This window comes from Aspergillus vadensis (assembly GCF_003184925.1).
Source record: "Aspergillus vadensis CBS 113365 unplaced genomic scaffold BO88scaffold_27, whole genome shotgun sequence".
In the NCBI taxonomy this organism is placed as follows: Eukaryota; Fungi; Ascomycota; class Eurotiomycetes; order Eurotiales; family Aspergillaceae; genus Aspergillus; species Aspergillus vadensis.
Window position 1 is genome coordinate 176,779 of NW_020292065.1, and position 18,682 is coordinate 195,460.

The window sequence follows — 18,682 nt, forward strand, 5'->3', positions numbered from 1 at the left end:
GCTACGCGTCACTTCGTACAGAGTTGCACCGTGTCACCCCTTGCAGGTGGGATTCTAATGCCACGGAGAAAGTTTGTAGATAGATGGATCGATAGATCAAGAGATAGATAGGTAACAGGTCAAGGCAGCATTCTACTATGTATATACATCCCGAATCATAAAAAATCGTCAACTACAGAACCTTTTACAAATCCTTAGTCCGCTCATCACTTTCCGCAATCCACTGCTGCAGCTTCACCGGATCTCTCGGCGTAAAGCCCACCTTGAATGGCTTGGGCTCCGTCGTCAATCCCGTGGGGATTTCATTGCACTCCAGCGCATCCAGGATAGGCCGATCGGCCAGATCGCGGGACGGGTGCATGGTGAACGCGGTGATCAACCGAATGTAAGCCGTATAGAGCTCGCGGTTGGCCAGATGAGAGCCGGCACACATGCGCGAACCAGCGCCGTAGCCATAGTGCGGCGTGCCCGAACCCTCGCCAACATCCAGATACCGCTCGGGAATGAACTTTTCTGGCATCTTGAAGTGGTCTTCGTCGTAGTCGGCGGCCCAGGCGTTCTGATGGGGTTAGCAATCACGAAGTGATGGAGAAGGTAGTGGCCAGACTCACCATGAAGAAGGTCGTTCCGGCAGGGATAGTCGCGCCGTTGTACTCAATATCCTTGGTGCTCTCGCGGGGCAGGCAGATGGGAATAACCGTCCAGAAGCGAAGGGTTTCGCGGACCAGCGCGCTCACGTAGGGAACCTTCTCCTCCACCAGACACTTCTCCCAGGCCTCTCCGTTGGGGTAGACCTTCATAATCTCATCGTAGGCCTTCTGCTGGATCCGCTGGCCATCCTCGGATGCCAGATAAGCGATGCCCATGACCAGGTTACCGGGGACAGTGTCCAGTCCGGCAGACACCATAGTGACGCAGATGGATTTGATCTCGGCTGGTAGGTGTTAACAGATACCCTAGTTGGGGGAAACAGTGGGGCTATTCACCTTCATTCAACTTGGCCTCAGGGTCCTTCAGAATGTTACCCGTGATGCATGGCTTGTCGGTGCCCTTGGCAATACGGTCCTTGAGAATCTCCAGCAGATAGCTCAGATACTTGTCGCGACGCCCACGGAACTCCTGTGCCTCGCGGTTCTGCTTGGGGAAGATACGAAGAAGAGGAATGTAGTCCTGCCAGTTGTTGCTGGTACTGCGGAAGTTGGCGACACCACGCTCGACATTAACGATCTCGTGCAGCAGCTCATCGTTCACATTGCCCTCGATACGGAAACCGTAGTTGAGAGTAAGACTGGTGTTGAGGGCGAAACGCTGGAAGTAAGCCTTGGGATTGATATCGCGGGCGCCGTTCTGGCTGTCCTTGAACAATTCCTTAATACTGGCGGTGCATTCAAGGTCGATAATCGGCATGTAGGATTGCACGGCGGGACGGTTCAGGGCGGTCGCGGCGGCCTTGCGACGACGCTTGCAGGATTCATCCCAGGGCGAGGTACCGATTGTGAAGCCCTGCGAGGTGGATACGACGCTGTGGAAGGTGTGGAAGGTGGGACGGGAGATTAGGGCAGACTGGTCTTTGATCCAGAGCTGGCGGACAGAGTCGAAGCTGTTGGCGAAGACGACGCGCTGGACAGAAGCAAACAAAAAGGGCGGGTCAGGAACAGGAACCGTTGAAATTAATTAGATCTCCGATCGCATATTTCACTTACCTTGTTACCCATGCGGACTTGGAACACAGGGCCAAATGACTTGGCCCATTTCCGGGCGACGATGGCATGTTGAGTGCCCAGCTGGAGGAGATTGCCAAAGAGGGGCACACCGGGGATTTCGGGGATGCCCTTAATCTTGGGCACATCGGTGCGGTTCATGTAGCGCACCAGGAAGTAGACCACCGCCGCAGCGGCGATAAGGATCGTCTGAATAGCCATGATGGTGGTGTAGACGATGTGATATGGATTTCTCAGATTTTGGGAAGAATGCGAGCGACGCGAACCCTTTATAAGTATGCTGACCGCAATGCAGAATGCAGCTGTCCTCGGCTGGTGATGGTGGATACGATACCTGGAGACAGCCACCCGCCGTCATTCCTACGGCTCCAGTTCCGACCGAGCAACATGTCCAAGCTTTGGCTGGTCCAGTCTGGTAGTCTGGGCGCACTTTACCTTTCTCTTTCCCCGCACTACCGCTCCAATCTTTGGCAATCGGCGGCCCGACATTGGCTTTCCACTGATGCCCCCAGTGCGGCATTTCGGAATGTCCTTCCGCACTGCGGTTGGCCGCGGAACCCTCCCCCCGGTAGTTGTTGTCTCCTGCAGCTGAGAGATGATGATCTTCGCCTTCGCTGGCTCGGAATGATAGGATAAAGATAGGTTGCAGAGTTCAGTATTAACATCGAGCGCAGTCTATTGTTACGTAAGTGCGTCGGTACCATCTCTGCGACCATATCGACATCGACAAGATATATATATAGTTGCGCCCAGCACGTTTGAGGATCCATACCCCAAAGTATATTCCTGCACTTTAGTAGTACGTACTTCACAGTAGCTTAATACAGACAATTTAGTACACAAAGATACAAGTAGTAGTACTACTTAGTAGTACCATTAAGATTCAAAGCACTGATGCTTTGATATACCTCAGCTGTAAGGAATGTTCTCAATCTGAGTTGTCATATTCTACTCAGGGTCTGCTTAGTGAACTATCTATATCCGGGGTCTACCCTATCTGTTCATAGACAAGCAGTCCTACCAAAGACCTAAACGGGAAGGCATGAGGAACAGAAAGAGGAGTCGAAGCGAAAAGAAAACGACACTTAGAGACTTCTTTTTTCATAATTCATCTCTGCACTCCTGCATCATCCACCATCCTGAAACGTCCATGCCTTTTTCACAGTCTGTTATTCAAGGCCGACGTGGCCGCCGAGGTGCGCCGGGATGATAGTAAGGGTTCGGCGCAAAATAAGCGCCTCCAGCATTCTGTTCGATGATATCTCCGTACGCCTTGATATCTTCTTCGGAGAACGCCCAGCTGTTTCCGTTCTTCATGGTGTGAGAGGGGAGGGCCTGCATCGATTAGCTTAATCACACTGATACAAGATGAAGTGAGAACCTACTTGATCCCACTTGTCATGGTACACATGATAATCGCGAGACCAAGTCGAAATGTATCCCAAATAGTCGAGACGCATGTAGTGTCTCTCTCCGTAGCCATCCGCACTTCCCCCATCGCCATAGAACCAGTACAAACGCTCATGGTTGATGAGAATCGCCCACTTTCCCATGGTTCTATTGCCGTAGCCTGTGTACCATTGCATGGTGATGGGAATTAAATGAGAACTAAATGTATATCCTGCACTGGTTGTTTGATTGATTTTAAGAGAAGGAAAGGAGTTGATGTGTGCGGTACTCCACTCAGGAACATGGTGTGAACATACCTGTATTTATAGACACCTTGCAGCATCCAATCTAGATCTGATCGTATTATCTGCAGAACTACAAATCACTGTAGACCGATAATGAACAAACAGGAGGGGAATCTACCACATGAACCCGGGGTAACGAAATATGTAGTGTCATTGGCCCATATCATCTACGCATGGGCCGCCTGTTCACACGGGTTCGCAGAAAACGGCATCTTTCAGCTCACCACTACCCTACGAGTATGCCAAAAGCAGCGGGGATCATCGTGATCTTACATCTCTCAGCTTTGAATCACATCTTCAGTGTGATGAAAATGGTCAGGACAAATACTACAATATCGAATCAGATGGGCCATGATGCTATCTCCCAGCTCCCGCTCTACTTACACTTTGCGGAATTGGCGATGATCGCTACCACAACAGGAATGTTCTTCTCTCAGCTCCCTGCTGTAGAGTGCAAAATCCAGCGATTCGACATTTTAACTGGACATCCGAGTATAGCTGAAAGAGTTTGGTGCGCATAATTCATGTCCCTAAACCATAATGTCATATGTCGAATGGCAGGTGATGCTTGTCATCTAATGTCCTTTGCCAACGAGGGTCATACTCTTTATTCCAGCACACGAGCAGTATATATAAACTCACTAAGACTTGGTCTTGCACTTCATAAACGACACTAACACGCAAATAGCCATATTTCAAGTGAGAGTACCTTTCCCGTTCCCCCATTGGAAAGCTGTCTGACCACCGAAGAAGGGACAGATCCTCGGCTGATCTACCTGATGTTTCGGCTACCACAGGGTACGACCGACCTGCTTGCTTGGATAATCAATCATTAGCCTCTCATACATACATCCAGGCCTGTCTACCTTTCCCCACCTATCATGCCATACGTTATCCATGTACATCTCTCGACTGCTCCTAAATATGGAGAGTTCTAGGGGAGGGGGCATATTCCATCCTGGATGCCTAAACTATACTATGGCTATTGGTCTGAATAAGCACTAAGCCCACCAACACCGGCAGGAACTACAGCCGAAAGATCGACAAAACTGTGCAGATAAGTGAACCTTGTTTTATTCCACATACATTGAAGTACACGTAGCTCGAGGTCCTAGTAGGACAGCAAATCGAGCAGAAAAAGAAAACAGCAAAACGGGTATCTATGCATACATGCGGATCTTAACCGTCAATCATGGCATCATTCGGGCCAGCCTAAAGAGGAAATTCCGTCAGATCGCTACCTCATATACCTTTACCGCAAACCAGGCGCTTAGGCCATGGATGTCTTGCGCGAAATGGTGACCTGACTGGACCGACGGACGGCTGCGTGCCGCTGCCGATCGGCTTCCAAAGTCTGGGCGAACTTGCTCCGGGCCCGGATCTCAGGTCCTTTCCAATAGAAAATGTAGATGGGGACTGTGACTAGGACGGACAAGCAGCCAAGAATAGTGCTCGCCCATTGCAGATGGAATCGGCCACCGATATTGGTGTACATGGGTGTTGCATACATGGCTGAGAGTCCAGCGAGCAGATCTCGCGCGAACCCATTGCCTCCCGTCGCAGACGCAGAGTATTCTCCGTACGCGGCAACCATGTAGTCGATGGTCGCCATGTAGATGCCGTAATTGGCAATAGCGATCAGGAACACGAATACTAACGGTACGATCCAGTGGGTGTATTCGGGGCCCATTGAGGTCCAGGCGAATCCAAACAGTCCAATCGTTTCAAGAGGCGCAATGAAGAGCAGAAGTAGAAGGCGTCGCTCAGCGTATCGAGAGGCATTTCCCTCCCGGCGTCGCACCAGGCGTTGACGGTAGATATCGGGTAGGAAGATACCGTAGGCAAACAGGTAGCCGATCACAATGGCAACGAAGCACAGACCGATTTGGACGGCATTGAACCCCCATTGCGCGAAGACCAAAGAGAAAGACTCAATGCAGGTGAAGATGAGCGCATCGGAGAAACCGGAGAGCAAAGATAGAAAGAGCACAATAGGTTCACAGAGGAACATTTCGAAGGGTCGGCGCCAAACGTGTAGGACCTCCTTGATGTTGAGTCGCGAGGGCTTCAACTCGTTCGGTCCATACACGTTAGGATCCTCGCCAGTTTGTCGTCGGCGTTTGGCCTCTCGGTCAAGAAGGATCGTCGACCGAGTCTCACAGACAAGGAAAAAGTGCAGGAGCTGAGTGGCACCGCCAAAGATAAGCTGGATCCAGAAGTTCCACCGCCAGCTCAACCACTGCTGCATCATGCCGCCAAATATCGGTCCAATGGTGGTGCCTCCCACGGAGGACAAGACCACGTAAGCGACAGCAAAGCCCTGATCATCAGGCTCCCACATGTCAGCCGTCATTCCGAGAGTGACAGAACCGCCTGCTGAGCTAATACCACCAAGGCCGCGACAGACAACCATCGTTGCAAAGTTAGGAGCAAGAGCACACGGTATCTGCCAGATATTCACGAACAGTAGACTGAGTTGCATTATTGGCCACCGGCCATACTCCTCACTCCATGGTGCCCAAAGTTCACAGCCGAAAGCATATGTGACTAGAAAGATCATTTGGCCTACCCGGGCCGCCTGTTCACTGATATTGAAGTGCTCTGAGAGTTGAGGGACGGCGTTGGAATATGTACTGCTGTTGAAATTCATTGACATTTGCACGACGAAGATCACCGTAAGGATTGTCCATTTCTTGTACCAGGGGAAACAGAAGCCCAGCTTCTCGTAGCAGTCGTCTTCGGTAAGTTCTCGTTTCACGGGGCCGTGAAACTTCCCTTGGATTTCACTATCATCATCTGGCTGGGTGGCATGCTCTGCATGCATATTCTCAGGTTGGCGCGTGGGGCTGAGGGCGCCCTCCTTTCCTGAAGGCTTTTCTAATAGTTCTTTTGTGTCCATAATGAGAAAATTGTTTCTTAGGGGATCCAAAGAAACACAGCCGTTGTGGGATTCATGAAATTTATGTTTCACAAGGTAATGACCGAGACGGTGAGGCCAATTGAACGGTCAAGCGGCAGTATGGTCTTGTGCCAGCAGACCAGACGGCCGGGCGAGTACAAGGAATTGGAAGATGGGTGGGTTTGGTATGGATGGAGAAGGCCACACCAGGAACAACGCGAGCGTCTTATATAGTGAGATCACATAGTTTAGCCCTGCAGAGCAACATTGGAGCGGAGGGTGCTCGATTGCACCGCTCTAGGAAAAGCAATGGTGGCAAGACGTCATGAACATCGGAGTATCCGAGGAAACGATTGTAGTGTGTAGCAGGAAGCGTGGGGAGGGTGCAGCTCCGACAGCGATCGATCGCCGTGGGGTCACGGCTGGGACGATCAATGAAAATGCCTGGAACGCTCTGGATTAACTTTCATTTCTTCTCTCCACCATTCCTGCGTCGATGAGGGTTAGCCGCACATGGCACTTTCAAGTGACACAATGCACTGCGCCTTGTACCCAACGCCTGCAGAGCCCCGCCCTTGAAAGAAGAAAGCAAGAATTTGGCAATTTCTATGACAAATGAGCCCAAGATACACACCATCGTCGGCATAACCCCATGAGTAATTCATTCCCCAAGCCCTCAAATACTTTTGATAGAGACATTGGGTTGTTGCGCCAATCAGCGGCTCAAGCGCCTATCGGGGTACCCAAAGCGGTAGTCCGGCCACCGACCGCATCCTAAACCGTGAACGTTGTTTGGTCCATCCCATCTTCAACCACCAACCATGACGCCATTCCAGAGGCAAAACCCTTGACAAATCCGGTTTGCATGGGGATATCCACGTTCTCTCAACATGTAACCCTGCAGTATGGCCATCCATGGACAGGCAAAGCGGCCTATCGCCTGACATGAACTGGCCATGATTGAACTCGATGGGCATGTTCAACGTAGAGACTGGTAATGCCTGGTGTAGACAGCATAGTATCACTTCATGGGGCGAGTAAATGGCACCACTTGCTCTAGAACATTGCCCGTTCGAAATTGTGCACCGCCACATTCCTGGGGGCTGTTTCTAGACAATCTACACTCAAGACTCCTTACCGTGGACATTATGTAGAGTACATCCTAGTTATTGCCGCCTATCCCTTACTTCGGAGGATGGGGACCGGTAACAGCGCATTTCCGTCATCGCGTGGCTGCCGGAAAAGAGACCGAGGGAGTGTCATTGACAATCGAACAGCAAGGCGACGTGTAGCCTGCGAGAAGGGTGTCAGCACCCAATAGTGTTCATTAAAGTATTCACGACGTCCCTTGACAGGTCAATGACTCTGCCTTTCCGACACTTTCTTGGCGTTATCACTACATTCATGAGGTGATGCATTTGGTAGCACGATAAACACGATGCCGGGATTGCCGAAGTGTTGACCGAGCCGAAAACATGTCGGTCCGGCATCGGCAGGGCTGCTGCAACGGTTTTCTCTTACGGAATGTAACCTAAGATTAGTGATGGCGCAGAGATGGCAGGAAGGATGAATCGAACACCCGACTAGGAGTGTCAAATGTTCAGTATCACATAACCTGGTACCACGGACGCCGACGGAAGTAAAACCTAGGGAGAGGCAAATGCAGATGGACTGAAGTAATCTAGAGTAGCTTGACCATGAAAAGGCCCATACCGTCGGCCGGGCATTCTCACGATAACGAGCCAGGCATCAAAGCATTGTTGATACGGAGTACCGGACTGATCCCTCGTGGTTATCCGTGGAACTTGTGCCATTCGTGCAATTCAATTGGCCTTGCTTGCATGAAGTGAGCAAGACGTTACATTTCTGGAATGCAACCTGGTAGTGTCCGCAGGCATGAAGGGAGAAATGGGGAGGAATGAGACAGGAATGAAGAGGGAAAGCAAATGAAAGCAAAGAAAAGGATCACGCCCTTGCGCACTCGGCAAGTGTTGCCTCCCGTATCCGGGGGCGCCGAAACATTCCCCATTTGGAAGGGAAAAACCCCAGTCCATCTGCCATCTCGCTCCATATCTACATTCTGCATGACTCTACAAATCTCGCCCCTTGCTGATTCCCCACGCTGTCTTCCGATTTAGCCGTATCGTTTGGTCCATAGCCTCAACATGAGTTGAAATCCAATTCTCGCCCATCAAAACCAAGATTAAACCGAAATCCCTGGTCTCCTACGCCCCACACACGGGAGATCGGTTAGAGTATGCCGGACCCGCAATCTGACCTTCAGCCAGCCTTTCAAAAAGTCAAATGCCGGGTGCTAATCATCGTCTTTCACAGGTTGATCTAGATCGCAATCCAAATCCACTCCCTCCCACCCCTCTTATCGTGACTCGAATGCCGCTCTGTTCGGACACCCCATGACACGTCCATTGCCCACTTGTCATATCGATCCCATAATCTAGACAGGCCGAAACAACCCCTTTGTAATCTGCAGCGACGGTTGAATGGTTAAGATGCCATTACGGGGTTACAGACTGGCCTAGCCTCGTGAAGGGACCTGCGCGTGATCGATTAAAGTACTCGGTCGCCATTGCAGAACAAATTGACGGGGTCTAGTAAGTCTTAAGGGCCAGACCGCTTTTAGACCTGCCCCATTAAGGTGAAAGTTCAACGGAGTAGATTTAGTATTCACGGGAAAAACGGGCCTTTGCTTTCCAGAGAATGAACAAAGCCAAGCCTTGTCTTGTCCAATTCTCCACCTGCAAAGAGTTATCCCAGAAGATCCAGCACAACCATAATGTTTTGACCGACGCCCTACCTATAGGTTTCCGTGGAGAGGCGGTATGCCGCCCATGGGGTCATAGCTTTCACATACCTCCTCCCACAAAGAGCTCTCGATAACATCATCAAAGATGAGTTGGTCATTCAGAGGCAGCTGTAACCAATCGAAAGCATTCTCTATGAAGTCTAAGTGGTTGAAATTGTTCATCGATTCCAGTGCTGTGGTTGGCGTTCCTCTTTGCCCCGCGGAAACGGAACCATCACATTCTGCTCCGCGGTCACGCACGGATGGTTTCGTGGTATTCAATTGGATTGATGCATCCCCGTCACATTCTAAGGATTTAAGAGCCTTGATTGCGCGAGAGCTGCTATTGCTCGTTGAGCTCATTTGGCCAAGGAAACGGAGGTTCAGACGGTAAAGTTGCGTTGTCCGTTGCGACAGAGTGGCATCCGCCGAGTTTCCATTTGAAAGATGCATGAGAGACGAAGTTGCCAAGCTATAGACAGCGAGTGGGGACAGGGTTTCCTAAATACAGTTCAATATTCCAGATTAGAGTTCATTCTGGGCTAATAGGCATATCACGAAGACGAAAACAGGGCGGTGGAGGTATTTCGTCAAGTGGAGGTTACCAATGGATAGAAGTTTCTATACGCATTTACAATAGATGTTATGCGAATAGCTGAAAAGGTTGATGACTGGATATGTACCATTTGCGGGCGCTTGAGTTCTTCCAAATCATGCATTGACGGGACCGCATTGATAAACGGACGATGAAGCATGATCTTCAAAGTGTGATATAGCAAGCTAGACACGCATTAGCTCCTCAGCAGCTAGAATTGCGGTATCTTCGGATCATAATACTTGAACTGGTAAACAGGTGGGCTCAACTGCTTCGTACCGGTGGCAGGGAGTCTGAGATGACTCGGCAAGTTATTGTAGAATTCGGACATGGCGACATGAGTCTGCGTAACTCTCTCTTCCTTTTCGTGTATGCTGAGAGGAGATGCCAGTGCATGACTTTCATCGTCAGTACAATTACTCAAATAGGGCTGTCTGAGAATGGCCAGGCAGATCCGTGCACACTGCCAATTTTCGCAGTAGCCACTCACATTTCGTCCAGCACAGGTAATACCATGCGCAATAGTTTACACGCATATTGAAGATTTGACATACTGGAAAACGCCAGTTTCTGGTCTGTCATGTCTGAAGTCGGCCATAGGCGATATTCGACACTCGGGAGGATGGGGACTGGTCCTGGACGCATGTCACCATCGTGTAGACCGCTTGGCTGCCCGAGGATTTGCGCTATGTGTCTATCACAGTATGAGCCATGTGTTCGGATAAAGCCTCGTAGATGAATTATACTTTTCCAGGAGCCAGACACTCCACCATGCAAGTGACTTGGCTTCTTGAACCTCTTGCACGCCTTGTATCGAGTCATCCATTTTAGAAGTCTCGACATGAAGTCCAAGAGTCAAAGAATGTCGAAGGGCGATCCCTGAAAGTTGTGTGAGCAATCAAACAAAGAGGTTATATGATAAGCTTACCTATATACTGCGAAGCAGATGCCAGATTATCAACTGCTAACTCCCTTAGAGCGATAATAGCTGCTGCCAGGACAAGGGACAGATTGGGGTATTCTATTTGCGCGAGTATTTCGCTTTTTGCATGTTTAGCAAGAGCCTCGCCTGATGTTCTCCAGATACTGAGCTGTGCATCACTGGTATACTGGGAGCTGAAGGCTAGTATTGTTGACAATAAGGTTGGGGTGGCATAAACTTTGACCCCACCGTTGGCTAAGTCTCTCTGGAATAGAGGCTCATGGACTAGGACTGGCCAAGTATTTCTCCAGGTCCAAAAATCGTCTAGAAGCTGGCTTTGTGCATCTGGATGAAGTAACAACGGCTCTACTGACTGTGAATCCACATGTTCCAAGATGCTCACCCCGCTAGAGCTTCGCCGTTGTTTGTCAAGCTCACTAGAGCAGAACAGTCCGTACGCCCCTGAAAGTCGGAAATCTCGCCTGAAGCCCGAAACGCCTTGTGATGCAGGCTCTACACTAGGCGGTAACAAAGCTTCCTCGTCATTGCCTAAACCCACGGTCAGAAACCTACCTTGTTCTGCACCATTGCGGGTTGTTGCAAGTTGGTGTTCTAGGAAAGCAATCCTGGAATGCAGTGCATGTATGTAGCACTTGGTAGGAGGCCTGGGGTCTTTTCAGCGATGAGTCTAGCCAGAGTTTCCGTACCACCAACTTTCGCTTCTCAAGATGATATGTGTATCCGCATTCGCGATCTTCTCTTTCGCAGACTTGGCAAATGGGCTTCTTCCCATCACACTACATACTGGGTCAGGGTCGCAATCAGCTGTCATATGTATTCAGACTCACCCGACGTTTCTTCTTCCTACACGGTACACAAGCAATGGAGACACGCTGCCTCTTTTGTGTAGCTGGCATATTCAAAGCAGCCAGATGATGGGGTATTGTGTCGATGTGCATGAAAGGATTGATTGAAAATGGACGACCCTGAGACTGTGGACCCTGAGCGGGGTGGTTTGTCAGCAGCAAGAATGGGGCCCGCTCAGTTAAAGTTAAGATCCTGTACCCCTAAATATCATGGCAGTCCGATGAACTAGTACTATCTAACCCACGTTCCAATCCTAGATACGTCATGGGTTTCCTCGAAGCTGACTATAGCCAATGCGGAAGAGAAGGGAACATTAGTTCGTGGCGAAAAGGGGCCTAAATTGTTACTGCTTAATTCCGTACGTGGGAAGTACTAGTACTACCATGCAATAGCTGCTCCCTATGACTTCTTTCGGGTTGAATAACCAGTAGGGCATTGTTCCTTCTAGACCAGATATACCTTTTGTACCCTAGCCCCAGGCTGGTCCACTTTCCGCCCAAATAGTAATGGAAATGACCATAATTATTAGATATATGTGTACTACCATAACCAATCTCATGTCTTTTATGCTTGATTGTCTCCGTCGTTCCGTGCATTCCATCCCCGGTCAAACCGAGTAAGGGCTCTCTGCGCGGTCGGAACACAGTCAAGCGCTTTGATTGTAGTCCTCTCAGGACAGCTGACCATATACCATACCGCCTCAGCCAGATCCTCTGGTACCAGCGGTTCGTAACCATAGAAAAATTCATCCATCGCGTTTTGATCATATTTAACGCGCTGAAGATGAAAGTGACTAACCACACAGCCTGGCCGAAGGACTGACACACGAATGTTAGATCCAGCCGTTTCCATCCGCAAACTGTTGGTAAATGCCTCAAGACAGGCTTTGTTTGCGTGATATACAGCTTCCCCATCAAAAGGAGGACATTCAAGCCCGGTAACCGACGAGACGTTTATGATAGTGCCGCGTTTTCTGGGCCACATACTATAGTTCAAAACGCTGTGAGTCATGTACATCACTCCAGTGATGTTGGTGCCATTCATTTGCTCTACCATCTCAATCGGTAGCTCCCAAAATCTCCCCGGTGCACCAAGAGCGAGCCCAGCCTTTGGCGAGGGTCAGTTTTCATCCATTATCTCGAATCCCGAAAGCAAGCTTACATTATTGATCAGAACCTCGATGTCTCCTAACGCGGAAACGATAAGTTTCACAGCCGCGTTGACCTCCGCGTGGCTTTGGATGTCAACGCTGTAGGCGCGAACCTTGATATTGGGGCATTTGTTTTCAATTCGAGCCTTCACAGCTTCTAGCTTGGGCTGATTTCGAGTCAGAATGTCCTGCGGGACCAACATTATTGGGATACATACCCCGCTTCTTGCCAATAGAGCGACATTCATTCCCTTCTCCGCTAGGGTCATAGCAACAGCTTCACCGATGCCCATGGAGGCGCCGGTCTTGGAAGGATAGCATATTTAGCAATGGACGGGAAATCGACTCGGAATGGAGGACTCACGATAACAGCCGTGCGGCCTTTCAGGTACGACTCCATTATAGCGTGATCAATCAAGATAAATGATCACAATTTCGTTCCCAGAGATGTTACAGCCAGTATTGAGGTCTTATTATATATCTGCACGGGGACCAGTCGTATTTGGTGGGGTTGACGGGTAATGCCTTTCCGAAGTGGAGAACCCCGACTTGGCCAAGTCTGGGTATGATATCAGCGTAGGTTTAGGCACAGTATATACTACGCTTCAATCTAATGGTTCAGAGACGTATAAATTATACTTCGTTTCTTGCTACGTTTTCGCTTTCGCGATATAATGAAATGCTATGCTGTTGATACTAAGGTTTCCTTTAACAACCGAAACTAAACCGCAACATGGCAGATATCAAACCATTTACTGTAAGTTATTTCATGGCTGACGTGGTAAATCATACTGAGCAGACAATCATCCAAGGTCCATATTTCCGAGAATCTCCTCAAGGAAGTCAAAGCGAAGCTCAAGCTCGCTCGTTTCGATGAGCGCATGGGTGAGGTGGAATGGAACGACCTAGAGATTGGGCATGCCGAATTCAAGCTACTTGTAGAATACTGGCGTGATGAGTATGACTGGAGGAAGTTTGAAGTCTTCGTGAATACGTTTCATCATTTCAAGACGCTGATACAAGTTCCTGGTTTTGAGGCATTGAACATTCATTTTCTGCATCATCCTTCGCCACGGGCGGATGCCATTCCTTTACTGTTTGTTCATGGCTGGTATACTAGCACACTCCTTCTGGATTGCCGCTGAACGGACTAATGTGGATGTATTAGGCCTGGGTCCTTTCTGGAATCACTGAAGATCATACCATTGCTCACGGACCCCCCAGAAGGACGGCAGGCGTTCCATGTCGTTGCACCATCTTTACCCGGATATGGTTTCAGCGGTTTTTCTCGGCAAAGCGGGTTTGGTTTGGAGCAATATGCCGATTGCTTTGCTCGATTGATGGCTATGCTGCATTACGATAAATTTGTTTGTCAGGTAAGCTTTGATGTTTCTTAACTGTTTCATCACCACTAAATTAAGGGACCGTTTAGGGTGGCGACTGGGGTTCGTCTATTGTTCGATACATGGCATTGGGCCATCCAGAGATGGTGCTAGGGATCCACATAAACATGTTCCTAGCACTTCCGCCCAGTCCAGAAAGCTCAACTGAGAAGTTCCATCGGTACCAGAGAATGGATTATGATACGCAAGAGTTAGAGAACCTGGAAAGGACAAGGTGGTTTGCGTATAATGAAGTGAGTAGTACTAAGCAGATGACTGACTGCTCTTTGCGTCTGACTGGAGTCATTCACAGCGCGGGTATCAGCGGGTTCAAGAGACGAAGAACGTGACGCTCGGTTACGCGTTACATGACTCCCCTGTCGGCATGCTGGCCTGGCTAGTGGGCAAACTAAAATCATGGACTGACGACTACCCTTGGACAAGAGATGAACTCATTCATTGGACATTCATACACTATCAAGGAAGCCCGAGTGCAGCATTGCAAATTTACAAAGAGGCAGAGGCAGTTTTGAATGAAGACAGAAACAGTATGCTAGGCAGATATATATCCCAGCCTGTCGGTTGTTCAGTTTTCCCAAAGGAGGTATGTCAGCTGTTGGATCTCTGTGGCATGGACTGACATTTCATTCATTGTGATAGCTGTGGTTATATCCCCGCGACTGGATGAGCGAGACATGCAACATTCAGTTTTGGAAGCAACATAACTCTGGGGGGCATTTCATTGCGTGGGAACGACCAGAGGCCTTGGTGGCGGATGTTGCAGAATTCTTCGACAAGGAAGGACCAGTATTTAAGAGCGGTGGAAGCCATGGCTGAGGCAATATGACGATTGCAATAGAGCAAGCAGGTGGCCACAACATTCGGTCTGATGATGGAATAAGATGAGTTCCTCATGACGTATTCTGCTCTAGTATCTTGAATCCGGCTTTGTCATGCCCCTGTACCTTATGCGCAGGGCATAGGACACACAAGCTGCATCAAGACGACCTCGAATATGTGCAATTGAGATGCCGGACGGGGACTGTCAATTACAAATCTACAATCTAAGCCATGCAGCCTGGGTCCTCCCCAAGTAGCACCCATCTCCTCCATTAGTCCTCGTTCATCCGGCATGGAACCGAACTGTGAGATATAGGTCGATGTACTACCGAGCACTACTGCCGGTGAACCCGCAAAGCATTGTTAGTCGAGTGCTACTCGAGAATTTCACTCATGTGCCAAGTTGATTAGTCTTACTATTACAAATCCAAGGTGGAATCTTGGGAGGCCCTCGTTCCGAGAAGACGGAGAAGTTAGTAGCCCTAAGCATGAAACCGTCTCTGAGGGCCCATGTGATGTGTGTTGATGATTAGTACCCTAGATATATGTAGATCGAAGATTGAGCTTACTACGAGAGGTACGAAACGCAGAATGAGACTGTAGTTTATCATATACCACTTGACATTTTTCCTGTAGGCACTGGTAATATTAGAATGATGTATAAGCGTTGAGGACCCAGCTGTCGAAAGTACATATTAGTACTGGCCTACAGGCGTGTAGTAGAATTTGAGATGATGTAAAGAGCATTTAGATTCGAGTAAGTAAGCGGGAACATCTCTCCATTGCATGAAGTTTTCTCATGTTGCACGAAGGTTCACCAGCTGGTTTTGTGTGCCCTGTACAGGGTATGGATAAACGTTTACCGGATATAGAGTCGGCAGTCTCAAAAGTAGGTCAAGCTTAAGCCAAGACCGCGGCAGAACTCCTTCTGGAAGGGAAACCTGGTACCGCTGGCGAGAACGGCTGCTGATAGGCTCGCACTCCCGGCGTGGTCTTGGCGTTACTGACGCTAAACCCTTCCTGGGGTTACTTTGCGAGTGGCCCCATAGGGCCACGACAGCGCTAGACCCTAAAGAGACGAGGGTCTAGCACACGTGACAGCCACGGAGCGTCGATCCCGCCCGATATCCGATTGGTGGCGGAAAGCCGTCGCCCTTCCCCTCTTCCAGACGGGGAGCTGCAACCTGCAGTTGCTGCCCGCTTGCTATTCTATTTTTTCACTGGAATGAATCACATCGTCAGTCTCGCAAGCACTGCCTATTCCTGTTGCATGCAAATCACAGCCTCTTCCATTTTCCGAGCTGACCTGCATCTGTCCTTGCCTGCATCTGGTAGCTTCGTCTCTGCCGCTTATACACATGGTGTTCCCTGGAAGGCTTAGCACCGGCTGCTATGTATGCCGGAGGCGTAAAGTTAAGGTATGTTCGGTAATTATGATAAAAACTGTTCTGTGGCTCCATCTACGTGGTTCTTAACTGACCTGGAACAGTGTGATGGGGCTCGACCAGCATGCCGTCGCTGCGTCACACAAGGTAGGCAGTGTACGGGTTATCCGGATGCTTTCGCCTTTCGTGAATATAAAGCCACGAAAGAACCTCAAGCAGGCAAGGCAGCAGCCAGGAAACGAGGCAAAAAGACCACGGACGGTGAACAGCCCGCGAGTGGCTCGACATCACCGTCCGCGGCAGTATCAGATCAGGATGGAACAGACACCCGTCTGATTCCCATTAAAACCCCATCCACACCACCTAGCCCCCCTGCTGCGATTACGCCATGCCTGGAGTGGCAGTCGCTTTGTTATTTTTTTCATCAGCATGTCCTGCCTACCGAGAAGTCTCCCTGTGAGGGTCATCTTGCGTTTCTTCCTGAGCTATATCAGGAGAAGGGCAACGACCCTTCCCTGAGACATGCCATCCTTAGCGTATCCTACCTTTCGTTATTCAACACCGCTCGCGTAAATGAGCTTTATGTGAATGCTAGAAAGCATTATGGCGTGGCCTTGAAATCACTCACAGCGTCACTCAGCAACAAGGAGACCTCGACTCAAGACGAGACGTTTGCAGCTGCGCTGTTCTTGAGTATGTTCATGGTAGGTTTACCAACATCAACCGGATTAACCGGAACCGCTTGCTTACCGAACTTTAGGACCTTAGCGGCGAGAGACAAGGGGCAGTAAATCCTCACATCCCTGGAATTTGCTCCCTAATGCATCTTCGGGGTAGACCGGAGCGCAGTAGCAAATATGCCCGCAAGCTATTTGGCTGGGCATTCACTCAAATAGTAAGTCGAATCACTGTAATCACAATAGCCATTGTTGACTTAGTTCGTGCGTTGCAGCAAATACAAGCGGTAGCCAATAATCAGTTTGCGTATGCCTGCTTGCCAGCGTCTATCAATATGGCGTACAATCCCGACTACGTGCTACGCTCCGGGATAATCACCAGTATGATCTCCGGGTTTTGTCAGGGGGCCAGCGAGTTTCGAAGAACCGAACACAACTACCCACCCACCGCCAGGGCCCGGTTATTGCATTCCCTTCTGGGACGGGCATACTTCATCATGGAACAAATCAACATCTGGGACGAAGCAGTCCCTCAACATTGGAAACGCCAATTTGCCGTGCCGGCTATGGGCCATGTGAATCATGCAGAGCAGGCTGCCTCACGAGATCCATGGACCCCCTGCTTCTTGGCCGTCGTCCAGGCCGCCCAAATTCTCTATTTCGTCCACGTTTTCGAGTGCTGGGAGAAGTTCGTTCCATTCGCATCTGCGGTAGACGATGAACATATTGAATATTTCCCTGTAGAAACATTCAGTGGGATAGACCATCGGATCAGAAGCCTGATAGAGGTGATTTGCGACACTGTGACTTACACCTTGGGACATGTCACTCCAAGTCATGAATTCCAGCTGCACCCCAACAGCAAGCTGGCGAATGGATACACGCTTCTTTGGCCGATGTGGGTGGTTGTAAATTCCGGTCTCGCTACAGAAGACCAATTGACTCTCTGCCGGCTTGCTCTTGAGTGTGTTGGTTCGACCATGGGTTACCGGTTGGCCTCCGTCTTGTGCGCGGATGGTAGACCGGAAGAACCTCGTTCAAGCATTCTTGAACAATCCGCAATGACCCGCAGCCTCACAACCGCGCAATAAGCTGCAACTTATGAACCTTTCATGCAGTGTTATGAGACACGATGACCATTGTGATTTATACCCCTCCATGCTGAGCCGGATGCAGTTTCAGCCACTGTATGCATCAGCTGATTTCCCACGTCGCCCTTTATTTATTCTCTTCTAACAAATTAATATTTCTGTTACCTCTTCATTGATAACAATGTCCATACTCACCTGTATGTATTCTGCTCAAACGCCTTGTATTCGTGCTCTTTATCTCACCCATCGCGAAGAGCAGGGAACAAAGGAACTTAAGTACTTCTCAGGGGGCATTCTCCAGAATGTGGATTGAAAAGCAACAACTCCCACTGGTTGGAAAGCGAATAAAAAAGACTACTAGAGCGAGAAAGGGATAAGCCAAACCCCCGACGACTCCTACTGCCTGTTCGCAAAGGGCCACCAGAACGGGTTAGTGGGGTGATCTTCGTAGGGCTGTACAGGAGAAGCCGGGGTTGAAATACCGTCCACTTGGACACAGAATTTCTTCATGAGCCATGCCGACCGGGGTCAATTGCATGTGTCGACTGGATATCACCCGTGTTACTATTGCGCTTGGGATTGCTCGGTTCGGGCCCGACTGGAGTGACGGTGATAGTTTTCGGGTTATGGCCGGGGTCGGCGTCGATTTCCGAATA

At 49.6% G+C, this 18,682-nt stretch overlaps 7 protein-coding genes across 7 annotated transcripts; 2 read left to right on the forward strand and 5 right to left on the reverse strand.

Annotated features, from left to right (window-relative positions):
* Nucleotides 1-89: 89 nt before the first annotated feature.
* Nucleotides 90-2,016, reverse strand: BO88DRAFT_438294 (cytochrome P450). The gene is made up of 4 exons (XM_025709664.1): nt 1,704-2,016; nt 987-1,620; nt 612-934; nt 90-559 (listed from the first exon to the last, which is right to left on the reverse strand). Exons 1-4 carry the CDS (start codon nt 1,920-1,922, stop codon nt 185-187), a joined length of 1,551 nt encoding a protein of 516 aa, XP_025558786.1. The 5' UTR covers nt 1,923-2,016; the 3' UTR covers nt 90-184.
* An 878-nt stretch (nt 2,017-2,894) lies between these two features.
* On the reverse strand, nt 2,895-3,181 carry BO88DRAFT_457506 (uncharacterized protein; the record flags this gene model as incomplete). Its single annotated transcript, XM_025710994.1, has 2 exons — nt 2,895-3,056; nt 3,107-3,181. The coding sequence occupies 2 exons, from the start codon at nt 3,179-3,181 to the stop codon at nt 2,895-2,897; spliced, it is 237 nt and encodes a 78-aa protein (XP_025558787.1).
* Nucleotides 3,182-4,464: 1,283 nt separating this feature from the next.
* BO88DRAFT_149594 (MFS multidrug transporter) lies at nt 4,465-6,680 on the reverse strand. The gene has a single exon (XM_025701509.1). It carries the CDS (start codon nt 6,312-6,314, stop codon nt 4,686-4,688), a length of 1,629 nt encoding a protein of 542 aa, XP_025558788.1. The 5' UTR covers nt 6,315-6,680; the 3' UTR covers nt 4,465-4,685.
* A 2,318-nt stretch (nt 6,681-8,998) lies between these two features.
* On the reverse strand, nt 8,999-11,566 carry BO88DRAFT_396114 (uncharacterized protein). The gene is made up of 8 exons (XM_025705220.1): nt 11,483-11,566; nt 11,349-11,431; nt 10,641-11,299; nt 10,459-10,591; nt 10,203-10,406; nt 9,955-10,110; nt 9,723-9,897; nt 8,999-9,618 (listed from the first exon to the last, which is right to left on the reverse strand). Exons 1-8 carry the CDS (start codon nt 11,549-11,551, stop codon nt 9,130-9,132), a joined length of 1,968 nt encoding a protein of 655 aa, XP_025558789.1. The 5' UTR covers nt 11,552-11,566; the 3' UTR covers nt 8,999-9,129.
* Nucleotides 11,567-12,065: 499 nt separating this feature from the next.
* Nucleotides 12,066-13,088, reverse strand: BO88DRAFT_396116 (SDR family oxidoreductase; the record flags this gene model as incomplete). Its single annotated transcript, XM_025705221.1, has 4 exons — nt 13,016-13,088; nt 12,870-12,956; nt 12,663-12,818; nt 12,066-12,608 (listed from the first exon to the last, which is right to left on the reverse strand). Exons 1-4 carry the CDS (start codon nt 13,049-13,051, stop codon nt 12,066-12,068), a joined length of 822 nt encoding a protein of 273 aa, XP_025558790.1. The 5' UTR covers nt 13,052-13,088.
* A 259-nt stretch (nt 13,089-13,347) lies between these two features.
* Nucleotides 13,348-14,917, forward strand: BO88DRAFT_438297 (epoxide hydrolase). The gene is made up of 6 exons (XM_025709665.1): nt 13,348-13,408; nt 13,464-13,762; nt 13,820-14,027; nt 14,084-14,287; nt 14,347-14,637; nt 14,694-14,917. The coding sequence occupies exons 1-6, from the start codon at nt 13,385-13,387 to the stop codon at nt 14,868-14,870; spliced, it is 1,203 nt and encodes a 400-aa protein (XP_025558791.1). The 5' UTR covers nt 13,348-13,384; the 3' UTR covers nt 14,871-14,917.
* A 1,314-nt stretch (nt 14,918-16,231) lies between these two features.
* Nucleotides 16,232-18,026, forward strand: BO88DRAFT_429052 (Zn(II)2Cys6 transcription factor; the record flags this gene model as incomplete). Its single annotated transcript, XM_025709116.1, has 4 exons — nt 16,232-16,291; nt 16,363-16,962; nt 17,019-17,153; nt 17,211-18,026. The coding sequence occupies 4 exons, from the start codon at nt 16,232-16,234 to the stop codon at nt 18,024-18,026; spliced, it is 1,611 nt and encodes a 536-aa protein (XP_025558792.1).
* Between the last annotated feature and the right edge of the window lie 656 nt (nt 18,027-18,682).